Genomic DNA, 26,545 nt, shown 5'->3' with positions numbered 1-26,545 from the left:
AGGAAAAGAGCAATGTCTACATCAACTTCCACTTCAATTTCCATTAAGCAACGATATCGAGTGTATTCAGGGCGAGAGGGAATACTTGAGGCGAGAAGTAGAGCAAAACGGATCAAATTCTACGCAATGTTGGCTTGAAAACGAGTGTTTCATTTAGTGTTTATGTATTTGTTAATGAAGTCTGTCTTTTAAAAAAAATCTGCTTCACTCTGTATCTCGCACACAGCAAGGTGCGAGACAGGAACCTAGTGTTAAGACACTCCGTTCCATGTTTTATTTCCATGTGAAGTACAGGTACGATTCGTATAGTTAGTTTTGTGTTCAAAATCTTTGCAGTTGAAATGTATAAATGTGACATAGAGCTTAACCTGAAATTTTGCTTAATACTACTGGAATGCTGTTATGGGGCAGTGCTTCAGACATAAATTCAATATTTATCCTCCAAAAAAGAGCCGTGAGATATATTTATAAACTAAGAGCGCGAGATTCTCTGCGAGATGTTTTCAAAGATGCAGGTATTCTTACAGTTGCTTCCCAATTTATATACTATAATATTCTCTTTGTCCGACAAAATATACATTGTCATAGTAAACATAGTGACAATCATACGATAGAAACGAGAAATAAAGATAAGATTGTTACTCCAAGTTTTCGCCTCCAAAAAGTTAATAAATCTTTTATGGGTCTGAGCATACGTGTATATAATAAAATTCCACAGTGTATTCTAGATTTGCCACTTCCAAAATTTAAAATATCAGTAAAAAAAATTCTGACAAGTAAAGCTTATTACACTGTTCAAGAATACTTAGAAGACAAACATGTATGGAATTAATGTCTATTGAATGTAATGCAGGATAGCTGCCAACTAATGTAATAGATTGTACCATTGATTTTGAAAAGAGCAACTGTTGAGTTTCTTGCCGGCTCTTCTCAGCAGAACTGCCTTCCGAGCCGGTGGTAGCTTTTTGTTCATATGTTCATTCGACGATTCAAAAGTGCTTATTATAAGTTTATTTGAATAAAGAATATTTTGAATTTGAATTTGAACTTATACGAGAAATTATAATTATTATGTGAAATACTTTAAAATTTAAAAAATATTATGTATGAAAAGAGACACACCGTCTGCTTCTTTTCATAGATTCACCTGTACTTATTTATCATAATTGCAATACCAGGGTCTCTCTGACTTACACTGCTTTATGTGGAATACAACGTGAAGCAAAAAGAATGTTAATTATTTCTCCCGCTTCCAGCTGTCTGATAATTATAGTATTATCATAGTAAGAACTTCCTATCTTCCTCATGTTCTCACCAGGAAAACCTATAGGAAAGATAGAAAACCAAGAACCCTGAAGTAAACGTTCTATTTTGATGTTAAATAACAATATCAGTAAATGTAACTAAGTACATCAAAGATATAGCCACCGTATAAATAATAAATATAAAAAGCCGACTCAGGCTATATTTTGCAACGATTGCATCGCTTGGAGTACTTAATGCAAGTTAGATATGAACCAACTTCACTAAAAAAAGATTATACCAAAAAAATATCCTTTTAATCGAAAGAGCTTTTCGACAAGCTTATTTGTGATTTAAGCAAAATACATACAAATGTAATGTTTCGCAAAATCTAATTTCAACTGTAGCGTAAAATAAAAACAAATACTCTTCTAAATTATTATTACTCAGTAAAGTAAATTGTATCGTAGTATTATAAACATAAGATAGATATTTAGTAGGCTTGTCGCAACGGCAACGCAATGTCAATTTCAACCTTTATAATCTAATAATAAAGTTGAAATTCGTATAGATACATTTGATTTGAGGAGAAAAACCACTTTCATTGAAGCCTTCGCGTTTTGCCTTGTTCGGTCAGTTTTATTCGGAAGACCACAGACGCCGGTTACGTTATTGTTTTAGTTCTCACAAAACGATCGTAAAAAGAAAATGTCAATTTGAAATTATTAAAATTAATTGTGATTTATTATTAATTATTAAAAATGAGGTTTTTAATTTTGTGCGTTTTTATTATATTCAATGCTAGTAATGATGGAAAAGCGTCATTGGAAAGCTTTATGCCGAACAATGATAATATCTTGTTAACTGATACCACCAAAAATACCGGTAAGTTTATGTATTACTTTATGTATTCTTTGTTTATTGTTTTTTACAACTTCACGCTGTATCCCGCCTTATAGTAGATTAGGTAGAGGAAACTTAGTGTTGAGACATTCCGTTCTTCACTGATCACTAGGTGAGACATTGCGTGTTGAGTGGCGGAACTTAATGCCGCGTTTGCTTTGTTACCAGAGCTAAGAAATGAAAATATTAATAAATAATAATTCATTCCCCCAAATGGGGATCGAACCCACATCCGTTGCGTTTATAGCCACACGCTTGTGCTACTGCGCCATGTCGGCCTGAGGCAACATTCTTTAGGTGTTAAATTGGTTAGCTAACAACTACTCTAAACGAAGATGTCCTGAAAATAGAAACTAATAAATAAGTGTTTACTTTAAACAAACTTGTTGTGTTAAATATTGTAACGCAATAAATGCTTATACATTGTTTTACAATAAGGATGCTATTTATTCAATAATTAGATATACGAGTTTACCGGTAATTAAAAAATCGTTATAATACTCATATAATAAATATAATTATAATTCCTTTTATGAAACATCTATTTCTTGCCAATTAATTTAAGTATAGTTACTTGTTATACATTAAGAGACTATTTGAAACTGTACTATATGTTTAGAGGCCAGTCGTTGCGTACAAGCACAAGCTTGTACGTTAGACACAAGTCTGTAAGCGCGACAGGTTGTAGGTTCGATATCCACTTGACATATTTAATATTTGTATTTCCTAGCTCTGGTAACAAGGCAAAGCGCAGCGTTGAGTTGCGCCGTTTTGCAATGCCTTCAGTTTTCAGCGGAAGTAGGAAATAGAGGTGTTTTAATGAGAACGGAGTGTTTCACACTACTTTACATTATACATTAAGATTCTCGATTCTCTCCGCCTACCCTGCTATGTGCGGAATACCGCGTGAGGTATAAGAGTATACATATAATTATTTAGGATGCAACCATATAATTGGAGGATATTACTCAACTAAAAGTATATTTCAGACAAATCGTGTAACCGACCTTGTAAATTCAACGTGAAGCCTCGTCAGTGCCGCTACAATTTCGAAATTAGACCATCTTTTGACGAAGACGAGATGCCAGCGTTGACTGTCAACGGTATGACACCTGGACCTGCCATACATGTCTGCCTCAATGACATCGTTATAGTTAAAGTGAAAAATAAAATTTCTAATCAGGATTTGGCCATGCATTGGCACGGCATCGAACAAAAAGGTACCCCCTACATGGATGGGGTGCCAATGATAACTCAGTGTCCTATTTCATATGGATCTACATATGAATATGCTTTTATAGCTTCTTCACCTGGAACTTTCTTCTATCATTCTGATTCAGGTAAATATGATATGAAAAAAATAGATTAAATTATTACTGAAGTTAATAAATTATTTCATCTATATATATAAAATCGAAAGGTCACTCACTCATCACGAAATCTCAGAAACTACATGTGCTAGGAATCTCAAATTTTGTATAGAAGTTACTTATAGGAAGTAGGTGCTCGCTAAGACAGGAATTTGTAATATTCGACTTCTAAGGGGTTGGTTGTTTTTGGGGTTGAAAGTTTGTATGAAACTTCGTTACTAATGACATTTGTCTTTGTCATTCGTTACTAAATGCTAGGAGTCTCAAATTTTGCATAGACGTCACTAGGACGTAGCCATGGAGACAGAAATTAATAATAACATAGCTCACGCGGGTGAAACCGCGAGCGGGCCGCTAGTCTATATATATAAAATCGAAAGGTCACTCACTCATCACGAAATCTCAGAAACTACAAATGCTAGGGATCTCAAATTTTGCATAAGAGTTATTTATAGGACGTAGGTGCTCGCTAAGACGGGAATTTGCAACATTCGATTTCTAAGGGGTTGTTTGTGGGGTCGAAAGTTTGTATGAAACTTCGTTACTACAAACGCTAGGAGTCTCAAATTTTGCATAGACGTCACTAGGACGTAGTCATGGAGACAGAAATTAATAATAACATAGTTCACGCGGATGAAACCGCGAGCGGGCCGCTAGTATTTAATATATTTTAAAATTATTGATTGTTTTAGGTCAGCGATTAACCTATCATAATTTAGTATTGCAAAGTTAGAAATAAACCATAGATTAGTAAAATTCTAATTTTTTTCAGTATTACACCAGAGTGATGGTGTCTATGGAACAGTTATAGTAGATCAACCTCAGCCCTTAGAGCCACATGTATCATTGTACGATTTTGATAGAAATGATGAGCACACAATGGTATTCGCAGCAAGATTCCCAGAATTGTTGACAGCCAAATTGGAGGATGCTAGCCAAATAAAACCCACCAGCCTCTTGGTTAATGGCGATCAAGTTAACACAAAGTAAATATTTATAAATGATAAATATTTTTGTATATGTTTGTTAAAACGGTTTAGCAATTCATCACATAATCAGTCTCTAATAATCTCTCTTTCTTTCTCTTGAATTAATTCAGAGAAGAAGTGATGAAACATTTAGTAATATTTTTAATATTTTCAGATTATTCGTAATGCCGGGCTATTCGTACCGATTGCGTTTGATCAACGCAATCGCAATAGAATGTCCTGTGGTGGTACACGCCAGTAAGCACCTTATGACTGTGATAGCGGCCGACGCGAAACCAGTACAGCCAGTTACCAGTTCCACCGTTAAACTCTATCCAGGTATGATAATTGTTTTTAAAGTAAGTTAACAAATCATAGAGGTCGTAGTGGTGCTGGACACAAGAATGTGACTGTAACGAGGCCGTTTTGGGTTCGATCCCCACTCGAGGGAATTAATATTTTCATTTCTTCAGTGTGGTACAAAGGTACCCGATAACCCGAAGTTGATTTCCGCCACTCAACACGCAATGCCTCGAAAAATTCGGCGAAAAGTGAAGAACGGAGTGTCCTAACACTAGGTTTCCTATCCCCACTCTTCTATATGCGGGATAAGCTGTTTAATTTAAGACATATAATAGAAAACAAAAATATACGACGCTTAATCTCCTTTAAGCATCAATTAATAAGCTACAATTTTTTTTATCACAAATAAGAAATTTGAGATTAATATTTTTTATAAGGAAATGACCACACTTAGTATATTTTTAACAGAAAACGTTTAAGTTCATTTTTTATTATCTCTTTCTAATAAAATTTATTAAAGCTTTCTTGGAAAGTAACACTTACGTCATGGAATTGATGATTGATGACTTTAACTACGTTATATTAAGTCACATTAATAATATGTAGAAAAAATATAACATCGATAATGCATCGATAAAAAGGCTAGTATCGGCCAAAGAGATTTTTATTATTTATTTTTATTATTTTTATTATTATTTAGAAAGATTTATTCTAAAGTGCCGTCATTGGAAGTTGTCGTTCAATTTTTTTCAAAAAAAGTTTTGCGTGAGTTTATGAGTCATTTATTGTCTATGGCCAAGTAAAAAAAAATAAAAAAAAAACTCATATTAAAAAAAAATGTCTGCGGTCGATAACTGTCAGGTACTTTGCTAATATACTCTACATTAACTTTCTACTCTATTATATGAAAAGTTTTTATAATAGTTGCTTCGTGGTAGGTTTCTCGTATATATTATCATAAACTTTTTATGTATGTACCTTAATGTAAGTTTAGGATTACCAAGAATATAAATAAGAAAAAATATATAGGTATAAAGATTAGACCTTAAGTCCTCTATGTTACCTCTGTACCGCGCACAAAACAACGTAGGCAGAGAGAAGATTTAAGACACTCAGTTCCCCCTTAAAGCACTTCCGTTCTCTATTTTCTGTTGAGTTCTTAAGTCATTACATATTGTACAGTGCGGAATGAGTTCAACGCGACGCGACGCGGCTTTGTTCATTGTCAGAGTGAAGAAAATATTAAATTAAATATTTCATTCCCTTGAGTAACGCTTGTGCCTCTACGCCACGACGACGTTTTAAGATATATTTTGATTAACAATAATAAGCTGTTCTACATTTTGGTATTATTAATAAAATGATAATCTGTCAGAAAATTTCTCTACAAAATTATATTCTATCATCTAAAATCTAAAACATAATTATACAGAGCGAACTATTCGTGCCATTTTCACTATCAACCGAAGTGAGAGGAGAAAGGTCCGCCTGGGTACATTTAAAGTTTAAGGTCAACAAACCGGTCTACGTTTGTTTTCACTTTCTATAACAACCGGTATTTCATAGCGGAATGCTCTTAGAGCAACTATTATAATGCAATTATTGCAATTGCATTTTCATTTCTGCATCCACTCGTACAAAATTGTAGTATTTTATGTTTATAGCTTATAACTTTCTCTTGTTTATTATTGATTTAAAGCTGTTCTGGTGCGGGCGCGTGTGACTGTAAGGCAACGGTTGCGGGTTCGATTCTCAATTGTAGGAATGAATTATTTTATTATTAATATTTTTATTTATTCGCTCTGATACCACCGTAAAAAGCGTGACGTTGAGTTTCGTCACTCATCGTCACGAACACACAATCCCTCAAAAATTCAGCGGAAAGTGGGCAACGGAGTGTCTTAGCACTAGGTCCTTTTGCCTACCCTGCTATATGTGAGCTAAAAAAAAGTATTGATGTTTCGTAAATTTTATGTTAATATTATAAAAATTTAATGGTAATAACAAAAACTTCAATGTATTTATCGTGGACATAATATGTATATTTTTTTCAAAACCCTATTTACTTAATTATAATGGTGTTTCCGTGGTTTGTAAATGGAAATTGCATTCACGATTTGAGTGCAAGACGGTCGATACGTTTCTACCAATTGGTAAGAAGACCCAATCGAAAATGTAAATGGGTGCCTTTAGTCCAGTGACTTCTTTTAAATTACTTATCTTAATGTAGGTTTTATATGTATCTATATATAAAAAATCGAAAGGTCACTCACTCATCACGAAATCTCAGAAACTACATGTGCTAGGAATCTCAAATTTTGCATAGGAGTTACTTATAGGACGTAGGTGCTCGCTACGACGGGAATTTGCAATATTCGACTTCTAAGGGGTTGTTTTTGGGGTCGAAAGTTTGTATGAAACTTCGTTACTACAAATGCTAGGAGTCTCAAATTTTGCATAGACGTCACTAGGACGTAGTTATGGCTACAGAAATTAATAATAACATAGTTCACGCGGGTATAACCGCGAGCGGGCCGCTAGTTTACAATATATTTGAAAATAATCATAATTAAATCCTTATTATAACTATTGGGTAGTCTTTTTAATCTTTAATAAATCATACTTATTTCTAACAGACTATTTTAGTTTATCTATTAAGATTTACAATCGAAGGTAATATATTGTGAAACAGTATTTTTTTTTACGTAATAAAAATAAAGTAAATGTTAGTATAAAGCAGTAAGTTAATTCTTTATTACTGTCGTAAACACTGATAATGAGAAAAAGAACATTATAAGAATTATTTACAGCAATTCTATACACGGTGTTACATTGAACACTTCCTCAATCCATAGATTGAATTTTGAAATGTTTATATATATACTCGTATATAATACGAAGTACTGCAAATATTTGTGTTGGATTATGATAGTACCTAATGTTCTTTTTTTTAATATTTTTTGCACGCTGTATCCCGCACATAGTAGGGTAGGCAGAGGGAATCTGGGAACCTAGTGTACGCTACGTTCCTAATTCAGACACTTCCGTTCCCCACTTTTCGCCGTATTCTTGATGCATTGCGTGTTGGTTGGCGGAACTCTACACCGCACTATTTGCCCCATTCCCTCGCCTGGGAATCGAAACCACAACCGTAGCGTTTACAGTCGCACGCTTGTATCTCTGCGCCATGATGGCCTAGTATTGATTCAAATCCCAGAAATTATATTTAATTATAGACAGTATAATAACTAAAAAAAACGTTAACATGTTATGTTGTAATATTAAGAAGAATTTTAATGTTCGCGTAAGTTCTTTAAGGCTAAATCTATAATTATTAAATATTATATAAAAAAAATATATACGTCTATTTTCTAGATTATTTAAACATGTTAAATATATTTCTATTTCGATAAATCAATCATTGTTTTTATTTTTTTTAATAACAAAAAAATATGTGCGAATTTTGAAATCGCAAAAGAATTTAAAATACATTACTTTCATATTTTATCTTTTATTCTAATGTCTAGTCGAAAGCGTTTCTATTTGATTCATTTATAAACATGACTACACGATTTTAAGATGTATATTTAATAAACATTTATATTAAGCAATATTATTATTTATAATGAGACTTTTACTTACAATGGAAATTAAATGCTATAGGCGTTGGCTTCCGTCACTCAACATGCAATGTTTCAAATGCCGGCTTAAAGCGGAGAACGTAGTGCCTTCACTCTAGGTTCCCTCTGCCTACCCTGCTATAAAGCATGAAGTTAAAAAGAAAAAAATTCTGCTTCATTTCCATATCAGGCTTGTAACAGAGGGTGCCTAGTGTTAAGAAAATCCACTTTCCACTTCTTGCCGAATTCTAGAGGCATTTCGTGTTAAGTGACGCAACTCAACTACGCTATGCCTCGATACCAGTGCGAAGAAATGAGAAAAAAAAATCAATGCGTGGGAATCGAATCCATAACCTGTCGCGCTTACCGTCACACACTTGTTCCACTGCGCCAGGACTGGTCTCAATAAAATAATGTTTTGGATTCAATTCGTTTCCAGGAGAACGACTTGATGTGGTGGTGAGGATGGATCAACCTACTGGTGGATACTGGGTTGAAGTCTCTGGGGAGGGACCGTGTGAAGGAATAAGAGCTCATGCCATGCTTTTGTATTCAGGATTCAATTACACATCAATGATGGAGGAGGGAGCTGTAATTTTATTTCTTTATTGTCTTATTTTTATTTTCACGTTTGGATATATTAATAGACATTGAGTTTTAAATTTTTTGTCTATGATTTATTGGATATTTTTTCATTTATTAGCCAGCCAGTATTTATGGCCAGATTATGTATGTTTTAGACATAACATTTCCAAGTGGAATTTAAGCCTACAATTGTCACTACATATTATAGTTGTCCGTTATTAGCTATTGACATTTAAATATTTAAGTTAAATTAACATTTTTATTTAAAGAAGCAAAAATTGAACATAAGTCTGACAGGTTTTAATTTTGATATAACCGATGTTGTTTTTAATAAAACCTTGAGGGTTTAACACTAATAATTAATATAATACTTGCCAAAAAATAAACGAAATATAAAAATAATTCCATTCTCTACATTCTGCTAGTGATAATTATATTAAAAGCTTTTATTTAATATTAGTATTAAAGCAAAATAATAATATCTAAGCAAAATTCTTTTAATATAATAAATCTGAACAGTTTGTTTGGCTGAACACGTTAATCACGAGCTATTGGTTCGAATTAAAAAAAAATAGTTACTTCCAATCGGTTAACACTCGACACAGGCAAAACCGCAAGGAATAGCTAGTTTGAAATATAGCCGGTTCACTGGAGCGAAATTAACTCTATAACTGCTCCGGTCGATCAGAATAGTCTGAATTTACAGAGATGCCAAATATACATGATAACTCCTAACGCTTTCAGAATAAAAATGGCGTAACTCAAAAAAAAACAGCTTATTGAAAATTATTACACAATTTACAACATAATAAAAATATTTATTAAAATTTCAAGCTTTACTTTTATTCTTAGTGTAATATTTTTTCAGAATGTAGATCGTCATCAACACGAGGCCAAGGATATCGTTTCAGGCCAACAATTACAATCTATCAAAGATATAGCGGAAGTTGGAAAAGTGAAGTCTTATTATTTAAGCGTTGACAGAGCTTACCCAAAGTTCAAGGAGAGCGATATTGATTTCCGCTACTTAAGCGACGCTATGCCAAAGAAGCCTTTCTATCCAGCTGCATTATGTAAGTTTATTAATATATGCATATTCTCACTGGAGGATATGAAATATTCTCATTTCGTTTCTGTGGGTCTGGAGGCAAAACGTGGCAGGCACAAAATCTCCAGAATTCGCCGGAAAGTGGGGAACGAAAGTATTTTATGAATAGATTCCCTCTGCCTACTGCGTGATGCAGTGTGAAACTACATAATAATAATAATATGTAAATACTTAATAAAGTCCTAGTCGATTGCTATATATGCTGTTAAACGTCTTCTCATTCTCGCTAGCAGCTTCTATTTTCCTTCGTGTTGGCCGTGATGGTGTGGTGGATCGGTGGTTGACTGTAAAATCGATAACCGTGAGTTCCATTCCAACTCAGGGGAATGATTATATTTAAATTATTTTATTCTCCCAGCTTTGGTAGACAAAGTGACGACTCTCAACATGAAATATCTTGCAACACTAGAATCTCTCTGTCTGCAGGCTATACGGCAAAAAGCGTAACACTGTTCTTATATTTTTCTTTGGCCGTAGACGTACTAGTTCATATAACAAAAATAAAAATTCAAACCTAATTTATTTTTAAAACTGCATATGTAAAATATAAAGAAAATTTAATTATTTTAGCGTCCAATCAAGGAGTAGTACAGATAAATGGTAAAAACTTTTTATATCCGAACGCGCCATTGCTACTAAAGCCACGTGAAGTACAACGAGACATCACATGTGATGTGGGAAAAGAGGATAAGCATAAGGAACCTCAGTGCTTACAGATATTGAAAGTCGGTAACGATGTCATAGAATTGGTGCTGGTTAACGAAGGTAAATATTTAATTTAGTTTGAATTATATTTTTATAGATTTTTTTCTTAGTTTCACACTGTGTTCCATATATAGCGTAGAAGGCAGAGGCAACCTGGGAACCTAATTATAAGAAATTTCATTCCCATGAAGATACTTCTGTTCATCACTTTCCGCCGAATTCTCGAGACATTGGTTTTGAGTGGTAGAACTCAACGCTGTGCTTTATCTTGTTACCAGTTGGAGGAAATGAAAATATAAAATATTTAATTTCGCCGAGTGGAAATCGAATGCACAACCATAGCGTTTACAGTCGCTTGTGCCTCTGTGCCATGAAGGCTTCTGATTTATCTAGTTGATTGATTATATATTTGCGATTTCCAATTTTAAACTTATATTATAAGTTAAGCTGCTTAGTATATGAAATTCAAATTCTTTGAATAAAATTCCAGGACACGGAAGTGACGATTCTTACACTTTCCACATGCACGGCTACAGCACACAAATAGTTGCCACTTGGAGCAACCCAGAGAAGAAACCTATTACGAAGAAATATGTTCATAAACTTGATGCAGATGGCAAAATAACTAGGTATTTTTTAATTTATATGTACTAAAATACGTATTTATTATTGACTGATAAAATTAAATCAGTAGTGACGTTGAAATAGAGCACAGAAGTAGCTGGTAGTGCTTAAACCGACACAGATTTTAATAACATAAATAGTAGTAAGTTCGATTCTTATGAAAAATGCTACACTGATATTATAAGCAAATATTTTAACAAAACTTGTCAATGTAAAGTATAGAGTGCTTATGAAGAGAAGAGAAGAGCATTCCAACATAACTTTCAAAAAATATCTCTAATATATTTTGTAGAAGAAAAATTAAAAACAAAATTTATATTAAAAATATATTTCAATTATATATGGCTATATTAATAATAGCAAGGAATCAGAATGCACCGAAAATTTAATACATTATAAATTTTCATTGCAGGAACCTAAAGAATGCACCACTAAAAGACACAATACTGGTGCCAAATAAAGGATATACCATCATACGACTGTTCCCATCTTTTGGGGGTAGCTGGCTTCTAGAATGCAGATCCTGTTCTCTCTCCATGCCGACAGCCGTTCTCATCAATGTTCCTATATCTATACCTAAGACTGTTATAGATAAACTCCCAAGTTGTGGCAGCTATAGACCTGCTGATGTATTGCTTAATTAGTTTTAAAAGTTTATTATTTTAAGTTTTTATGAGGATGAATTAGATTTGCATTTATATTGAAAAAAGGTATTTGAAAATTAATTCCATTTTTTTTTATTTATCTACTTATAGTTCAATTGTAAAGTTATAGTTTAAGATGAAATTTTGTATTGCACAACGTAACCTTAAGTTTTTCTCTTATAAGTGAAATTTATGATAGCATAAAAGATTTGCAACTTGTTTGTCTGTAAATATAGACTAAGTTAAGGTAATATACATATATTATGTAATTTAAATATGAAAATCCTTGAGGATAGATGTTTGTTCGACTTTCACGAAATAACTACTGAACTGATTTAGGTAAAACTTTACAGTAATAAAGTCTAAGATCTAAATAACACAGACTATAATTTATGTAAGTATGTAGATTTTGTATAATTTGACTTTAGATTTTATAATGTTATTAATATAAAAGAGCAAGAAAATAAAAATCTCGAATGGAAATCGAACCCACGACCAATCGACGACCTCTCTGCAGAAGAAGCTCTATTAAATATAATTTATATGAAGTTTTATATTTATCTATTGTACTAAAAAGAAAGACCTATTAGCATTATGAAATGTTTGTAACTTTAACATAATATGTCGTACAAACCATATGTGAATATATTTATAAGTGTAGATAAAAAAGTATAAGAAGTAGGATATTAGTTTTGTTTGTATAAATATGTTACTCTTATTATAATCTATCATTTAAACTATTTATTTACTAAAATGTTATAATAGTATATTGTTTTTATTATAATTGTATAATTATTTTCGTAGGAAAGTATTTTCGTAAACAATTTCGAGACTCATAATATTTAAGTACTTTTTATAATTTATATTCTAAAGATATATTTGTAGATGATACGAGCTAGTAGCATTTTATGAATATGTTATTATTAAAAAAATAGAAAATTGATTTAAAAATAAATATATGTAAATATAATTATTATTGAGATCTAATACAGTACATAAGAAAAATACTCATGTTTTATATTATAATGTAAATAAATAAAACTCGTTATTTTTAATTTATTTAATAATAAATTGTAATAAAAAAATTATGGCTTTGCATATTCTTCAATAAAATCTATATAACTCGAAACTTTAGTGTAAACGGTTGGTGCTCCTCTATGACCACAAGGTGCCATTCCCCACGAAACAACACCAAGTAATACAGGCACGTCTATATCATCACTTACAACACTAAGCATTTTATTTTCCCTATTGCTTCTTTCTTCGTTATAATTTTCATCATATTCTTCGTATTCGTCAGTTATTTTGTCGCGATTGTATACGCTTAAAGGAACTAGTTGCATCAGTGGACCGCCTGAGTCTCCGCTGCATGCTGCTACTCCTCCGGAGAGGGGTCCGGTACATATGTTCGAATTCTTATCTAAAGGATTGCTTTCTCCACTATCCAATAGTGCTTCCAGAGCATTGTGACATTCTGAAAGAATAATTAGTAAAGGTAAACGTTTTGAAATGTCGCGACTGTGGGACTATAATACCATTTTTTTAAATTTGTTTAAGAGCATACAGAAACATACATTTTTAGGTGTAGGATTATTTTTTAAATTTCTATTCGTACTGTGATTAAGAAGCAGTGATGTAAAATTCTAGCACCACGACGTTTAATAGTGTGCAACTTTATGTGTGCAATAAAGCATATTCTTTTTTTTTTTAATGGCCTGAATTTGCGATGACAGGCGCAAAATAATCTGCCAGTGTCACGTATAGTAGAAAACACACGAATGATATGGTTCAGTAAATTTTGAGAGGAAATATGAACTGATATATATATATATATATATATTTTAAAGGTTGAGGACATGAAATAAGTTGAACTTCGAAATTATTAAGGGGGCTAATGACAATGACGTTAAAAAAGTTCAGGCACCTGCTTAAGAGAGACAAAACTGTTCTAGATGTCAACATAGCAGAATTCAATGAAGGATCTATTTGATTTTTACACAGAATAATAGAAAATCCAATTATATATTATCTTTTATTAGCATTTTCTTGTTAGCCCGACTTCTCGCAGTACGACTCATACTGTTATAATGACGTTTATATCTAGCCTATTATTATTTTAGTTCGTCAAATGTTTTTATCCATGATCACGAAATCCCTAATTTAGAAATATTGAAAATAAAAAAAATATCTCAAAAAATACTCACTCTCGTATGGGATGTAAGTGACATCTACTTCTTGCAACTTACTCGGAACGTCTGGTATGAAGTAAGTCGTACGTAAAGCACCCCAACCAGCCAAAGTAAGGGAATAATTGGTAACCTCGTAGCTATGAGGCAGATGTATTGGCAGGACTTCATCAGTAAACATAAAGGGTTTGCTCATTCGCAAAAGTGCTATATCATAAGGGCCTACACCTCTAAAATTAAAATTTATAAAAAAAATAATAATAATATATGAAATCAATAAATACAAAATTATTGTATTTTTTACGATGAACTCATAATTTTAAATTATTTTTTTATTTATTAATTGTAATGAGACACATTTTTAATGTCTTATAGATAAGGCATATATAATCTACGTCATTTTTCAGTCCATCGTTTAGTTACCATACTAATTTCATTTCATTATTTTTATTATATTGTTTGTTTTTACCCAGCATATTTAGGATGTGCCATACGCTCAGCCACAGATATTATTTGAGCCTTTGGACTAAAATAATTTACATCGTGCGTTCCAGCAACTGCGTCCATGGGAAGCCATCTTAATAGAAAAGATTCCTTAATGCAGTGCGCAGCTGTTAACACCTAGAAGGTTAAGATATTTGTGGAAAAGTGGTTAGATGTGCATAAAAATAAAATATATAGTAAGGCTATACTTTGATGTTTCCACCGTTTCCAGTAAAGTTTAAAAAGCTTTTGAGTAATGACATCCTATAAAAAACAAAGGTCATTCTGGACAAAAATGGGAGATCTATATGGTGGCCGAGGTCTCTGTAAACTGGGGATAAAATTCTATTTCTAAATTTGAATTGGCTATTTTTTACCACCAGGCTCCAAATCAACTATCAACCTAAAAACAATACTCACAATAGTCCAGCACAAGCTGAAAGTACTAACTTGCAAATACAATAAAGCCTGTACGTAATATTTAAATTGGCTTTCTTTTCTCATTTACGTCTTTATGTCATAAATATATCATAACTTATTTCTAAACGCGAGAGAAGATAGAATTGGTGATAAAGACGACACTATAAATATAATTCAGTAAAACACCAGGAATATGGAGAAGAAAATTAAGAATTTAATGTGATAATCACACCATCACATCTAGTTAGAAGCTGAGTTAACAAGCTGTTTATTTATTTAAGTAGTAGCTTACGTGTGGAGCATTTCTAGGTACCAAGTACTGTTGGCAAAGTAAATTACTCAGTCCTCACTCATACCAAAATGTAAATGTACTTTATTAATATATTTGTTCTGAGTTGCCAGAGCAATTAATTTATCCATGACAAACTGAGGCATTTATTAATTTAAATATTATTATAAATCAACTTCACGCTGCGTCCCGCATACAGCAGGGTAGGCGGAGGGAACATAGTGTAAAGACACTCCGTTCTCCGCCGAATTTTTTGAGACATTATCATTGATTGGCATTAGAATAAATATTTGAAAAAACTTTAAAAGAAAATTCTTTAATGTGACGTACCCATTTATCGTTTAATATGCTGCCACCACACACGTGCGTCCTGATCCAGAGGAACCTGATCTGTAAAGATACGAGGTAAGGGTGGCTGTAGGGTCTGGATTCATGACCACCTATGAGCTTACCTTCCCGTATATTACGATTGGATGCCGCTGAAATATTAAAATGAGTTCATTTTAACTTCGAACGTTAAAATTTAATTAGTTTTGTTTTGTTTTATTTACATTGAAAAGAAATAAATTAAATTTAGCTATAACCGTATATTGATAACTGATAACATTGAAGATAAATGAATATTTTGAAATACGTAAATTACGTAATTATTATTGGATTAATATTTATGGTCCAATTACAAAGCTGTCTTTGGTGAACACTGGATTCAAAACCTCCAGTATAATAAATATATTTATAATATAAATAGTTTATATTAGTTTGATTTAAGATCAATACAGCGTGAAGTTGATAAATTCTATTCCTTACTCCTTAACATTTAATTAAATATTTTTTTCGGGAACGGTCTGTCTGTCTCTGTCAATTTAATAATCTTAATAGATTAATGATTTTACTAGTAGAATTAAATGTGATAATATATAAAGAATTATAAACTTAAATGTGTTGAAATCATATTTGTTGTATGTTTATTGTCAACATATATTTTTAAATTTAACGGAAGAGAGAGGGAGAGAGAGAGAGAGAGAGAGATATGACTTCTAAAGAGATATGCTTAGATTTAAAAAATATCTCACCTGTACTGGCATAATAGAATTGTATAGAGATTAAAAGAAAATTCACAAATAACTTCATAGTTCTAATTGTTATGACATACGTTGTGCAACATGGAGTTATATAACATTTGATTGAGATGCGTGCAAAAATTAACTTTTCGCATAATTATAGGCATCAGGGGCAGCCAACTGTGCTCGTTGGAAATTTATCTGCTACTGCTTTGTTTAATTTAAACGTGAAAAGAAAACTTTTTCGAAAAAATATAATATTTATTAATTATAAAAACCCTTGATTAAGGTGATAGCTATTTAATTCTTTATTATAGCTTTACGCTGTATCCCGTATATAGCAAGGTAGGCAGAGGGAACCTGTGAACCTAGTCTTACGATACTTCGTTCCCATTAAGTACCATTCCCCACTTTCCGCCGAATTCTCGAGGTATTGCGTGTTAAGTGGCAGTGCTCAACGCCGCGCTTTGGTTCGACACCAGAGCGAAGAAAATGGAAATATTAATTTAAATAACAATTTTACTTCCCCAAGTGGAGATTGAACCCATAACCGGTTTCAAGTACAGTCACATTTTGTGCCCCGCGCCACGACTTGCTTTAAAATATTAATAAATTATAATTCATTTCACCGAGTGGGAACTGAACCAACACCAACAACAAGCATAATCCTAAAATTGGCACAGATCTGTGAGAGAGTCTGACTTGCGTTTGGTCGTTTTTTTCTTAAATACACTTAAATAAACATTTGTATATTTCAAGCGGGCGTAGCCGCACGGGCCCGCTATCGCATAAATATAATGTTGTCAATAAAAAAAAACATTTTTATTTATTTATACTTTTTATATCAACTTACAATTGTGAAGATAATTCTATAGATTTTTGAAATCTCCTGAATCGATTAAAATTGTTAAAATCTGTTAAAACGTCTACGGGTCATTACAATATGGGAGTAGGTTAAGTATGTAGTACATTGTGCGTAATAAAGCAGAAATGTTATTTACAAAAGAAATCGTTCAAATGATAACATAATAAAACAGTGAAATGGAAATCAATTAAAAAAAATACAAAAGTGTCTGTTGTCAAACATAATATGTTAGGATATGTTATCTTCATTTCATAGATTAAATGCAGTTTTAGGCATTTATTTTATAAAATACTAGTGGACCCGAACGCGGCTACGCCCGCTTGAAGTATACGAATATCTATGAAATTATTTTCAGTTTTCAATAGAGAGATGCGTTAAGCAAGCTCATTTTGGGTGACGTTTTCTAACAACAAATTTTGCAAATCGTTGCTTAGCAACAGTCGCTTAGCGACGGCTGTCATTATATTACAAATATGAGAAAAAAAAGTATCCTATGTTCATCCTGAGACCCTCAAGTATCTCTATATGAGTATTTTATCACAATTAAATTAGCGGTTTGGCTCTGATTGCGTAAAAGACAGACAGACAGACAGACAGAGTTACTTTCGAATTAATAATATAGGTATGGATTAGCATTCAATTCTCCTTTTCTATGCATAACTATAACTATGCTAATTTCATACAAATCGTCGCCACAGTTCTCCTAAAAAGGGGTACAAAGTTTTTACTTTATGTACTCGTATCAATATAATTATATAGATTATAATATCTTGAATTAAAAGAACTTATTTAAATAAAACAAATGAACTAAATTAAATAAAACAATATTTCAATTTTATATTTTTATTTATTTTGTTTTTTTTTATTACATTATTGACGTCCGATGTAGGATGAATGATGGCATACAATAAATTATTGATGTGATACAGACAATGACTTTCGATACTAAAATAAATACATATATCTATTAAGTAAATCAGAAATATTTAAATCAAAGTAACTAGAAAATAATATCCTCCAATGTAATCCAAAATAATATTATAATATCTGGAAATTTCCCAATGCTATATAACATTATAGAAAATTTTGATTTAGATATTTATGAAAGTAATAATCAAAATCTGGGTTCTTTTTATTTACATCTTCTGATTGAAAAGGAAATTATGGGTTTCGATGATCAAAATTACGGATTCAAGTCACCGATTTGAGTTATATAAAAAAATTAAATACTCAAATTATTATATACCTATGTATAAATTATTAATAATACAATTCTACATCGGACTTATATCATGACTATGGAATTATTTATATTAACAAGAAAGATTTGTACACGCGGGCGACATTGTCTCGTATAATTTACATTTAGTTAATAATATATAAGATATGTTATTATAGCTTTATTTTATCGAATAATCGATATTTATCGAATATATCTTAATTTAGATATAAACAACGCCATTGTGTACAGCTACCTTATTACTTCAAATATTATTAATAAAAAAAAATATTGTATCTTGTTGTACGTTATATAAAAATTAAAACTATCATCACTAGGTTTATATTATGCGAGTTTGCTAAACTATAATTTATGTACAAATCTACAACAAGTAACAAAACAAATTGAGGTTAACAGTTCCAACGGATTTTCACCCCCCATTAGGTCCCCACTGTCAAGCAAATTATTAATAAATAAATATTAAAAAAATAAAGTTGGATATCCGCTAAAATAGTTTACGTCAATTAGAAATTAAATTATAAATATTTCACAAAATATTATAACATTTTTAAACATAAAAACAATTGTGTTAAAGAGGGTCAAGTAAATGAATTTGTTTTTTTTTTAACTATAAATGGGGCTTATAAAATATTCGATAACTTTGGTCTTCTAGTTAATAAGATTTTCGATGTTACATTCATCGTTATTTATATCGTTCGTACGTTGTATCATATTTTTAACAACACAGTAAAATATGGCAGTACGTGTGTATTTAGTTGAACTTGAGTATAGTTTATCTATACTACTAGAGATCGCAGCGATCTTAAGTTAAGGTTACACACGGACAGCTAAAAACAGTTAGTTACACCGTCAAACTCCTGAGCAGGGGCGGCTTGGCATATAGTCCAGGGTGTGCAATACAAACGGGCGCCGCCATCTCAGGGGGCGCCGCGCCCTGAGTGGGTCAGGTCTAGGGGGCGCCAGGGTTTCATAGCACACGGGCGCTACACGAGCTAGAGCCGCCCCTGCTCCTGGGTTATCCTTGCCAAATTGCTATAATAATAAAAGGAGCCAGATGTTAAAGTATTTGATTTTTTATAGTGATAATTTACATCAGCAACATTTATATTACAGAAAATATTGACTCGTTCGAAATTTCGTATAACCATAAAATATGTTTTAAAATTGACTTTCTTATTTTACTGTGTAACGGTAGTAATAACTGCGTGTGTCCGTGTACCGTTGTCTTAATGTACAGGGTAATAAGTAGGTGACGTAATCGAGGGTAAGTGGTGACCACATCTCGGGAAGTGGGGGGGCACTGGTGGAAGGTCTCGTTGGGTTCCTATGTGCAGTATTAAGTTCATCCCGATCACTATGTGGTAGATGAAATGACAGTGGAACAACCAATAGCCTGTAAAAAAAGGTTTTTAATCAAGTATAACGGTATAATTACATGAACGTTTTTATTATATTAAAGTAAAATATAATTATAATATTCTAAATCAATTATAAGTTTTGCGACGATTTAAGGATTAAAACTTCATAATTTAAGGATAATAAGTAAATAATATAGAAAATATATTTTTAAGTTTAGATTAACATTAGTATAACAAGCCAATAGGTAATTAATGTACTTGTAAATAGCTCTAGTTTTGCCTCAGTATTTTTTATTATTCATTGGAAACTGGAATGAAACTACGAGTATCCACACAATACAAAAACAATATAAAATCTCAATTTTTAGGATTTTTTTTTATTTTTAGGATATTTTCTTAATGTTAATTATAATCTTCCAACCAACTTCAGGACGTTCACGATTCGTCTGGCGTTCAGTAATTGAATCTTACGTCAGCCAGGTCTTAATGATATTTGATTGGTGAACTTACCAGGGTTGTCAGCTTTTAATCTGAGTACAACGTATCCATTGTTGGGCACTGCCAGAGTATCTTTAAATGGTGGTAAATTATATTGTCTGTGCAACAGACCCTTTCTATCCAGATCGAGAGCATGTTTCAAGTTGATTTTCTTGATATTTTTATCTGGCGATCGGCCCATACCAATCACGTTGTACGACGTTCCATGAAGGTGGAAAGGATGAGAGAGGTTAGGTGATTGAACTAAAATAAAAAAAATACATATATTTGTTAGCCATATATTTGTTGCTCGTAAATGTTATTAGTAGATAAACTTTTTAAATTCTACTAACCTTCGTCCACCAGAACTATCTCAACAATGGAATTTAATGGCACATCAATCATGTGAGTGCATCTGCAATCAACTGCACAATCAGCCGGCCTGTTGTCGCCGTTGCAAAACAGTTCTGGTGGGAGTTCATGCATTTGTGACAGAGGTGGCGCTGGAGGAGACATGTATGAGATTTCATCTACTAAACTCAAGACGTGGTCGCCGCCAGGAGCAACTGTAATTGATATAATTAGATATTTTAAGTTTAAGTTTTTAATATTTTGGTAGCAAATAAGAACAGAAAACTTTAAGTCCTTAGAGCTATGTTGGCGCCATTGGACTGTTTTGAATGTTCGCGATAGTTATGAGTTGATCTTAGGTTCGACACTTCCATCTATCACGCAATCTTAACAGCCCATAAGCTAATAAAAGAGTTAGTTAATAATGAAAAAGCGTTCATTGATAAATTTTTGCGTAGATGCTCTCACCTAAAAAGTTTTTGTAAGTGTTCTCTCTGAATAAATCCTTGGGTTTGTAGAAATGAAATCTGAATGGCAGAAATATTTTGACATCAGGCCGTTCTTGAAGGACTGCCTTATCGACGGGCTTGGCAGATTTTAGATTGCTTACACATACCGCGTCGTTTCGTTTTACGTCGCAAATTGCGTCCAGTGGGTTCATGACCTGTAAACATTTGTGATTTACTCCACGCTACATGAGTGACGGCATGTATTACAACAAATATTAGATTTATTAAGAAAGTACTATATTAAAAGTAATTTAAATGTTTACTGTAATAAAAAAAAAGTGAGAATTATATATGAATATGTGCAAAGAGTATGAAAAATATAATACAACCTGTGATAAATGTCTTTCGAGTAATATTCCAATGCACACCAGGATACCTTAATATTCCAGAGAGAGGGGAAAAATGGCTTCATGGTTTCTAGCTACGAGTACATGTGCAAGTCCAATATACAGATTACAAGGATAATAATAGAAAAATATTGTACACTACCAAAAGCAGATTAGATTAGATTACCTATGCAATAGAAATTTCAAAATTATCATTGAGTAAATATATATATAATAGATTTAATAGTACTTACATATATAAAGGAAAATAAAATAATATTATATTTTATAGATTTTATTAGGTCGTATAAAAATTTACAATTTTCTTATAATGTAAATACGATATTGCATATAGCTTAAAGTCATTTTTATATAAAATACGATATAAATATATTTATTAAATTGATAGACAATAAACTCGTTTTCCACTATTAATAAATCATAGCAACCGAAGTATAATTATTATCTTATAATAAAATTGGTAACTGGGTATGGTAACATTTTGTATACTTATTTATACTATGGTTATAAACAGTCTCATCTTCATTTTTGGATGTTGTGCAATCTGTTTAGAAACCGTCTGTAGAACATTTTTACATGTGTGTATTTACAAGTATTGCAGTTATCTCTAAATATTTACACTTTCTAATATTGTGTTTTTCATGCAATTTTGTGTTAGTATTTGGAAAGTCCTTAAATAACTAATTTTATATATATATATATATATATAGTTCGCCAAAAGTAAGCCAACCCGCAATTACGTTCTCGAGTGTTTCATACATTAGTAAAACATGAAAATAATGATGTTATTAACATTGAGATGTATAAATAAATGAAAATAATGATTTCAGGCAAGAAATTTTGGGGTGGCTTATTTTCTAACTCCCAAGTAATATTTAAATATATACACGCAATAAATATCCTTGGTGAAATATTAAATGGCAAGTAGTTAGTTACAGAACAAACACGTTCGTTGTAAATATATTAAAAATGTTGTCGTACAAGTAAGAGCCTCAATGCTATATTCAGTGACGCCACACCAAACGGTACCAGAACAAAGCATAATTCACTCAGCAAATATCACCTTTAAATAAAATCACAAACCAGCATGAACTTCAGTGGAAACATTCGAATATAAAATAAACACATAAGGCAGAGTCGAGCACTTCGATTCCGCCGTCACATCACACAAACAAACATAAAATTACACTTAGTTAACACAAAAATCAACTGCTATACCAATTGTTGGGTAAGAAAACTGAAAAGTGTTTCTAGGAACAGATTTAGTTGATGGGAGGAAGGTGATCTCCACAGGTAGGGAAGTTGGGAGGGACGGGAGGAATGTCTGCGTGAGTACCCACTTGAAGAACAACATTCATGCCGATTACGATATGGAATAAGAAGTGGCAATGGAGAAGCCAGAAACCTGGATTTGTGGCCCTAAAACGGACAATGACGTAACCGTTATTGGGAACGGCAATAGTATCTTTCGCGGGAGGTAAATCACCCTGTTTCAAATGACGCTCTAGCAATCCTCTTCTGTCTAAGTCGAGAGCGTGTTTTAAGTTAATTTTCTTTACGTTCTGGTCTGGTGATCTACCGATACCGATTACATTGTAAGCATATCCGTGCAAATGGAATGGATGAGATAAGTTGGCGATTTGAACTGAAAGTAAAAAATCGCAATCAGTTATTTGCATTTCAATGAGAATGTATAATGATTGTAAGATTGTATAACATACCTTCATCTACCAGTACAATTTCTACTACAGCGTTAAGAGGTATATCCACTTTATGTGTGCACATGCAATTCTGTCCACAATCAGCTGGTCTGTTATCTCCGTTACAAAATTGATCTGGGTTAATATCATCGTATTGACTAATAAGAGGTGCCGGCGGTGCCATATATGAAATTTCGTCTATTAAACTGATTACATGATCTCCTTGGGGTGCCACTGTGGATCGTAATATTGAAATTTTAAATACGAAAAAAATATTATATAACCCATGAAGTCGTTCAGCCGTAACCTTACTTACCCAAGTATCTGTTGTAGGTGTTGGGTTGGAACAACATTTCCGGTCTATAGACAAAGAAACGGAAAGGCAAGAAGATTTTAACATCAGGTCTCTCTTGTAAAATCGCGGGGTCGATGTTTCGTGCATTTTTCAATTGGCTGACGCAAATAGCATCGTTTCTAGGAGTGTTACATCTTGCGTCCAAAGGATTCATTACCTGAATAGTTAGTGGGTAGAAAGGTACGTGCAATTACTAATTTAACGTGCACCAACTACTTCTATTTGAATCTACTATGCTAATTAAAGGTCCATATATTATTATAGATATAAGAAGTATTGCCGAAGAACTTTGTATTGGCAGAAGTATTTCTTTCCTAATTATTACAATTAGTATACAAAATTCTTAATGCATTTGTAATATAGTTAAATTAAAAGCAATACTTCTGCCTATACTCATTGATGCTTAAATAGGAAGGTGTAAAGGAATCTACATTACAGCACCACTTCTACATAATGATATACTGTTCAATTTTCAATGGTATTTGAGTGTCTAATCATATATTACGGTATTTACAAATCTCGCTTAATAACAGCTTTCTATACAGCTGCAGACTGGTGGTCAATTAAAAAGATAAAAAGGCTCGAATTACTTACATCGATACTAGTGTTTAAGTATAAGAAATAATTTGCAACAAAATTAGTTAAGCTTATCGAGGTTGTGGTCTCAAAAATCCAGTATGCAATATCCGGCAATTAATAAACGAGATATCGATTCTGATCGCTATTCATTTGATTATAGGAAAGGAATTTCATTCATAGTGTATGGGAAATACCGAAGTTCACCATTTCAAAGATTTTGTAATTTATTTACATAAAATAGATTTAGATCAGGAATATGTCATATAATATTTACAATTATTTGTACTTACGACTCCCTGTGGGATTCCGACGTCGTAGGTTGGAGGAGTAGATGATGGTTGGTAGGGTCCTCTAGCGTATCTAAGGATACCGAGCTGTTGTGCTCGTTTAATACCACATTCTCCGAGGCCACGTACTTGGATCCAGTACGCACCAGGGACATTATTCGCTTCAATGACAAAATCATAACGTTCACCTAAAATCATATCAATCCTTAGAATGATCATATTTCTAAATTAAAGCCTTTTAAATTTTCTACTGTGAATTATTTTCTTCGTATTTATTGACAGAATGTTAATTATTTTTTATAATTAAAGAATGTCTTAAGCAAGAGTGTGAAATATTAGTGCTAAAATAAATTCCTTAACATTTTTTGTGTTCTACATTTAGCTACATTACGCTATTTAGAACTAGTTAATTTTGTTATAATTGAGGAATTGAGGATATGCATCATTTTCCTCGGTTGAGCGACATAGGTAATTAAGTATTAGATAGGTATTATTAGTATTAGTTATATAATAGGGCGTGCCTCATTTAAACCAGCATTCTTTACAATTATTTCTTTCTCTTTGTATAAGTACAGAGTTCACTCTTGTAATAACGGAAAGTGCAGCGTAGAGTTACTTAACAAGTTACCACGATACGCCTCCAGGATTCGGCGTAATTTGGGAAACAGAAGCGCCTTAACGCTAGATTCCTCAGTTCCTTTTATCTACCCTGCTATGTGCAGGATGGAGCGTGAAGCTTAAAAATATATTATAAATATATATTCCAATAATAATATTTTCTTACCAGAGAAAGAAATGATGGTATTCACTTGGACGGGCTGCACGGGTTCACCGTCAGTTGCAATTACTGTTAAGTTGTGACCCTCGAATGTAACTTGTGCTGGACAGACTGATGCGAAAGCGTTAATCATTCTGAATCTGTATCTTCTCCCAGGTGTGATTGTAAATACTTCAAGAGGAGTATTCGTCATAAATCCAGTGTTTGGATCTCTAAACTGTCCTTTGCCATTGATGAGTACGTTTTCAGGATCTTGGCCAGTATTTACAGCGAGACGCCCTGGGTACCTTTCCGCGGCATCCTCGTGAAGCCAGTCACTGATTAACATGACGTGGGTTGTCAGATCATAGTCGTACAAGTGGCTATTGGGATCTTTGGAGGGAGGTTGACGAACTACAATACTTCCGTAAATACCATCCAACTTTTGGAGACCAGTGTGCGCGTGCCAGAAATGAGTACCAGCATTACCTTGCCATTGATACCTGTTGAAATATTAACAATAAAGTATATAATAAATATTAACACTTTATTTGACCAAAATATTAAGTTATTTACTGTGATTGGTATTGTAATTACCTGAATGTATTTCCTTGCTGAATTGGACATTGGGTAACAAAAGGTACACCATCATAATATTGGGAACCACGTTGCCAGATTCCGTGCCAGTGAATGGTTACTTCCATACCTTCCATATGGTTTTCTACATCGACTACTACTTTGTCGTTTTCACACACTTGTATAGAAGGACCAGGTAACATTCTGTTTACTGAGAGGATACCACGTTCTACCCCATCAGCTAATACACACTGGCAGTGTGACCATACCACATTGGTAGCATTTGGTGTGCATACTTGACAAGCTCTGTTAACAAAATGAAACATAATGAGACCAAAGTTAAGTAATGTCTACGGTTTAGGTCGTATTATCATATAATAATGGGTCAACTAAGATATTATGTAAATTGCTGTTTCTTTTTCTTGATTCGCGTTCATTAAAAAGTAAATGACTCGAGAGTTTGCATAAACTATGGTGACAATCATCAATTACTTACAACGTAATGTAACATTATAGAGCAAAAATTTAATTTAAATGTTGAAATCAATACTGGTTCTAGTCTTTCTTGGCATTTATTTGAAGTTAAATTAAATAAAATTTAATATTAAACTGATCTCAGTTTTGTACATTTCT

At 32.6% G+C, this 26,545-nt stretch overlaps 3 protein-coding genes across 4 annotated transcripts in view; 1 reads left to right on the top strand and 2 right to left on the bottom strand.

Annotated features, from left to right (window-relative positions):
* The first annotated feature begins 1,895 nt into the window (after nt 1-1,895).
* Nucleotides 1,896-12,915, top strand: LOC146527563 (multicopper oxidase 3-like). Its single transcript, XM_085204999.1, has 9 exons — nt 1,896-2,127; nt 3,135-3,485; nt 4,288-4,501; nt 4,659-4,822; nt 8,846-8,997; nt 9,860-10,064; nt 10,670-10,864; nt 11,295-11,433; nt 11,841-12,915. The coding sequence occupies exons 1-9, from the start codon at nt 2,004-2,006 to the stop codon at nt 12,070-12,072; spliced, it is 1,776 nt and encodes a 591-aa protein (XP_085061125.1). The 5' UTR covers nt 1,896-2,003; the 3' UTR covers nt 12,073-12,915.
* Nucleotides 12,916-13,117: 202 nt separating this feature from the next.
* On the bottom strand, nt 13,118-16,644 carry LOC146527562 (trypsin-2-like). Its single transcript, XM_085205000.1, has 5 exons — nt 16,524-16,644; nt 15,781-15,929; nt 14,728-14,879; nt 14,277-14,488; nt 13,118-13,546 (listed from the first exon to the last, which is right to left on the bottom strand). Exons 1-5 carry the CDS (start codon nt 16,579-16,581, stop codon nt 13,158-13,160), a joined length of 960 nt encoding a protein of 319 aa, XP_085061126.1. The 5' UTR covers nt 16,582-16,644; the 3' UTR covers nt 13,118-13,157.
* A 1,559-nt stretch (nt 16,645-18,203) lies between these two features.
* Nucleotides 18,204-26,545, bottom strand: part of stw (laccase) — a 46,485-nt gene continuing 38,143 nt past the window's right edge. Inside the window, exons 3-9 of one of the 2 annotated variants that reach the window (XM_085204691.1) lie at nt 25,934-26,218; nt 25,364-25,839; nt 24,583-24,767; nt 21,271-21,466; nt 20,805-21,017; nt 20,485-20,715; nt 18,204-20,009 (exon numbers count right to left, since the gene is read on the bottom strand). In XM_085204691.1, coding sequence (XP_085060817.1) covers nt 19,843-20,009; nt 20,485-20,715; nt 20,805-21,017; nt 21,271-21,466; nt 24,583-24,767; nt 25,364-25,839; nt 25,934-26,218 — 1,753 coding nt within the window. In that variant the 3' untranslated portion in view covers nt 18,204-19,842. Of the gene's footprint in view, nt 20,010-20,484; nt 20,716-20,804; nt 21,018-21,270; nt 21,467-21,916; nt 23,304-23,379; nt 23,593-23,674; nt 23,871-24,582; nt 24,768-25,363; nt 25,840-25,933; nt 26,219-26,545 lie in introns of those variants that run through there. The other variant, XM_085204692.1, reaches the window with a different exon arrangement.

This window comes from Heliconius melpomene, chromosome 20, assembly GCF_056956725.1.
Source record: "Heliconius melpomene rosina isolate 202511_hmr_F chromosome 20, ASM5695672v1, whole genome shotgun sequence".
Taxonomy (NCBI): Eukaryota; Metazoa; Arthropoda; class Insecta; order Lepidoptera; family Nymphalidae; genus Heliconius; species Heliconius melpomene.
Note: the sequence above shows the minus strand (reverse complement) of the source record. Positions and strands in the feature narration are given on the sequence as shown.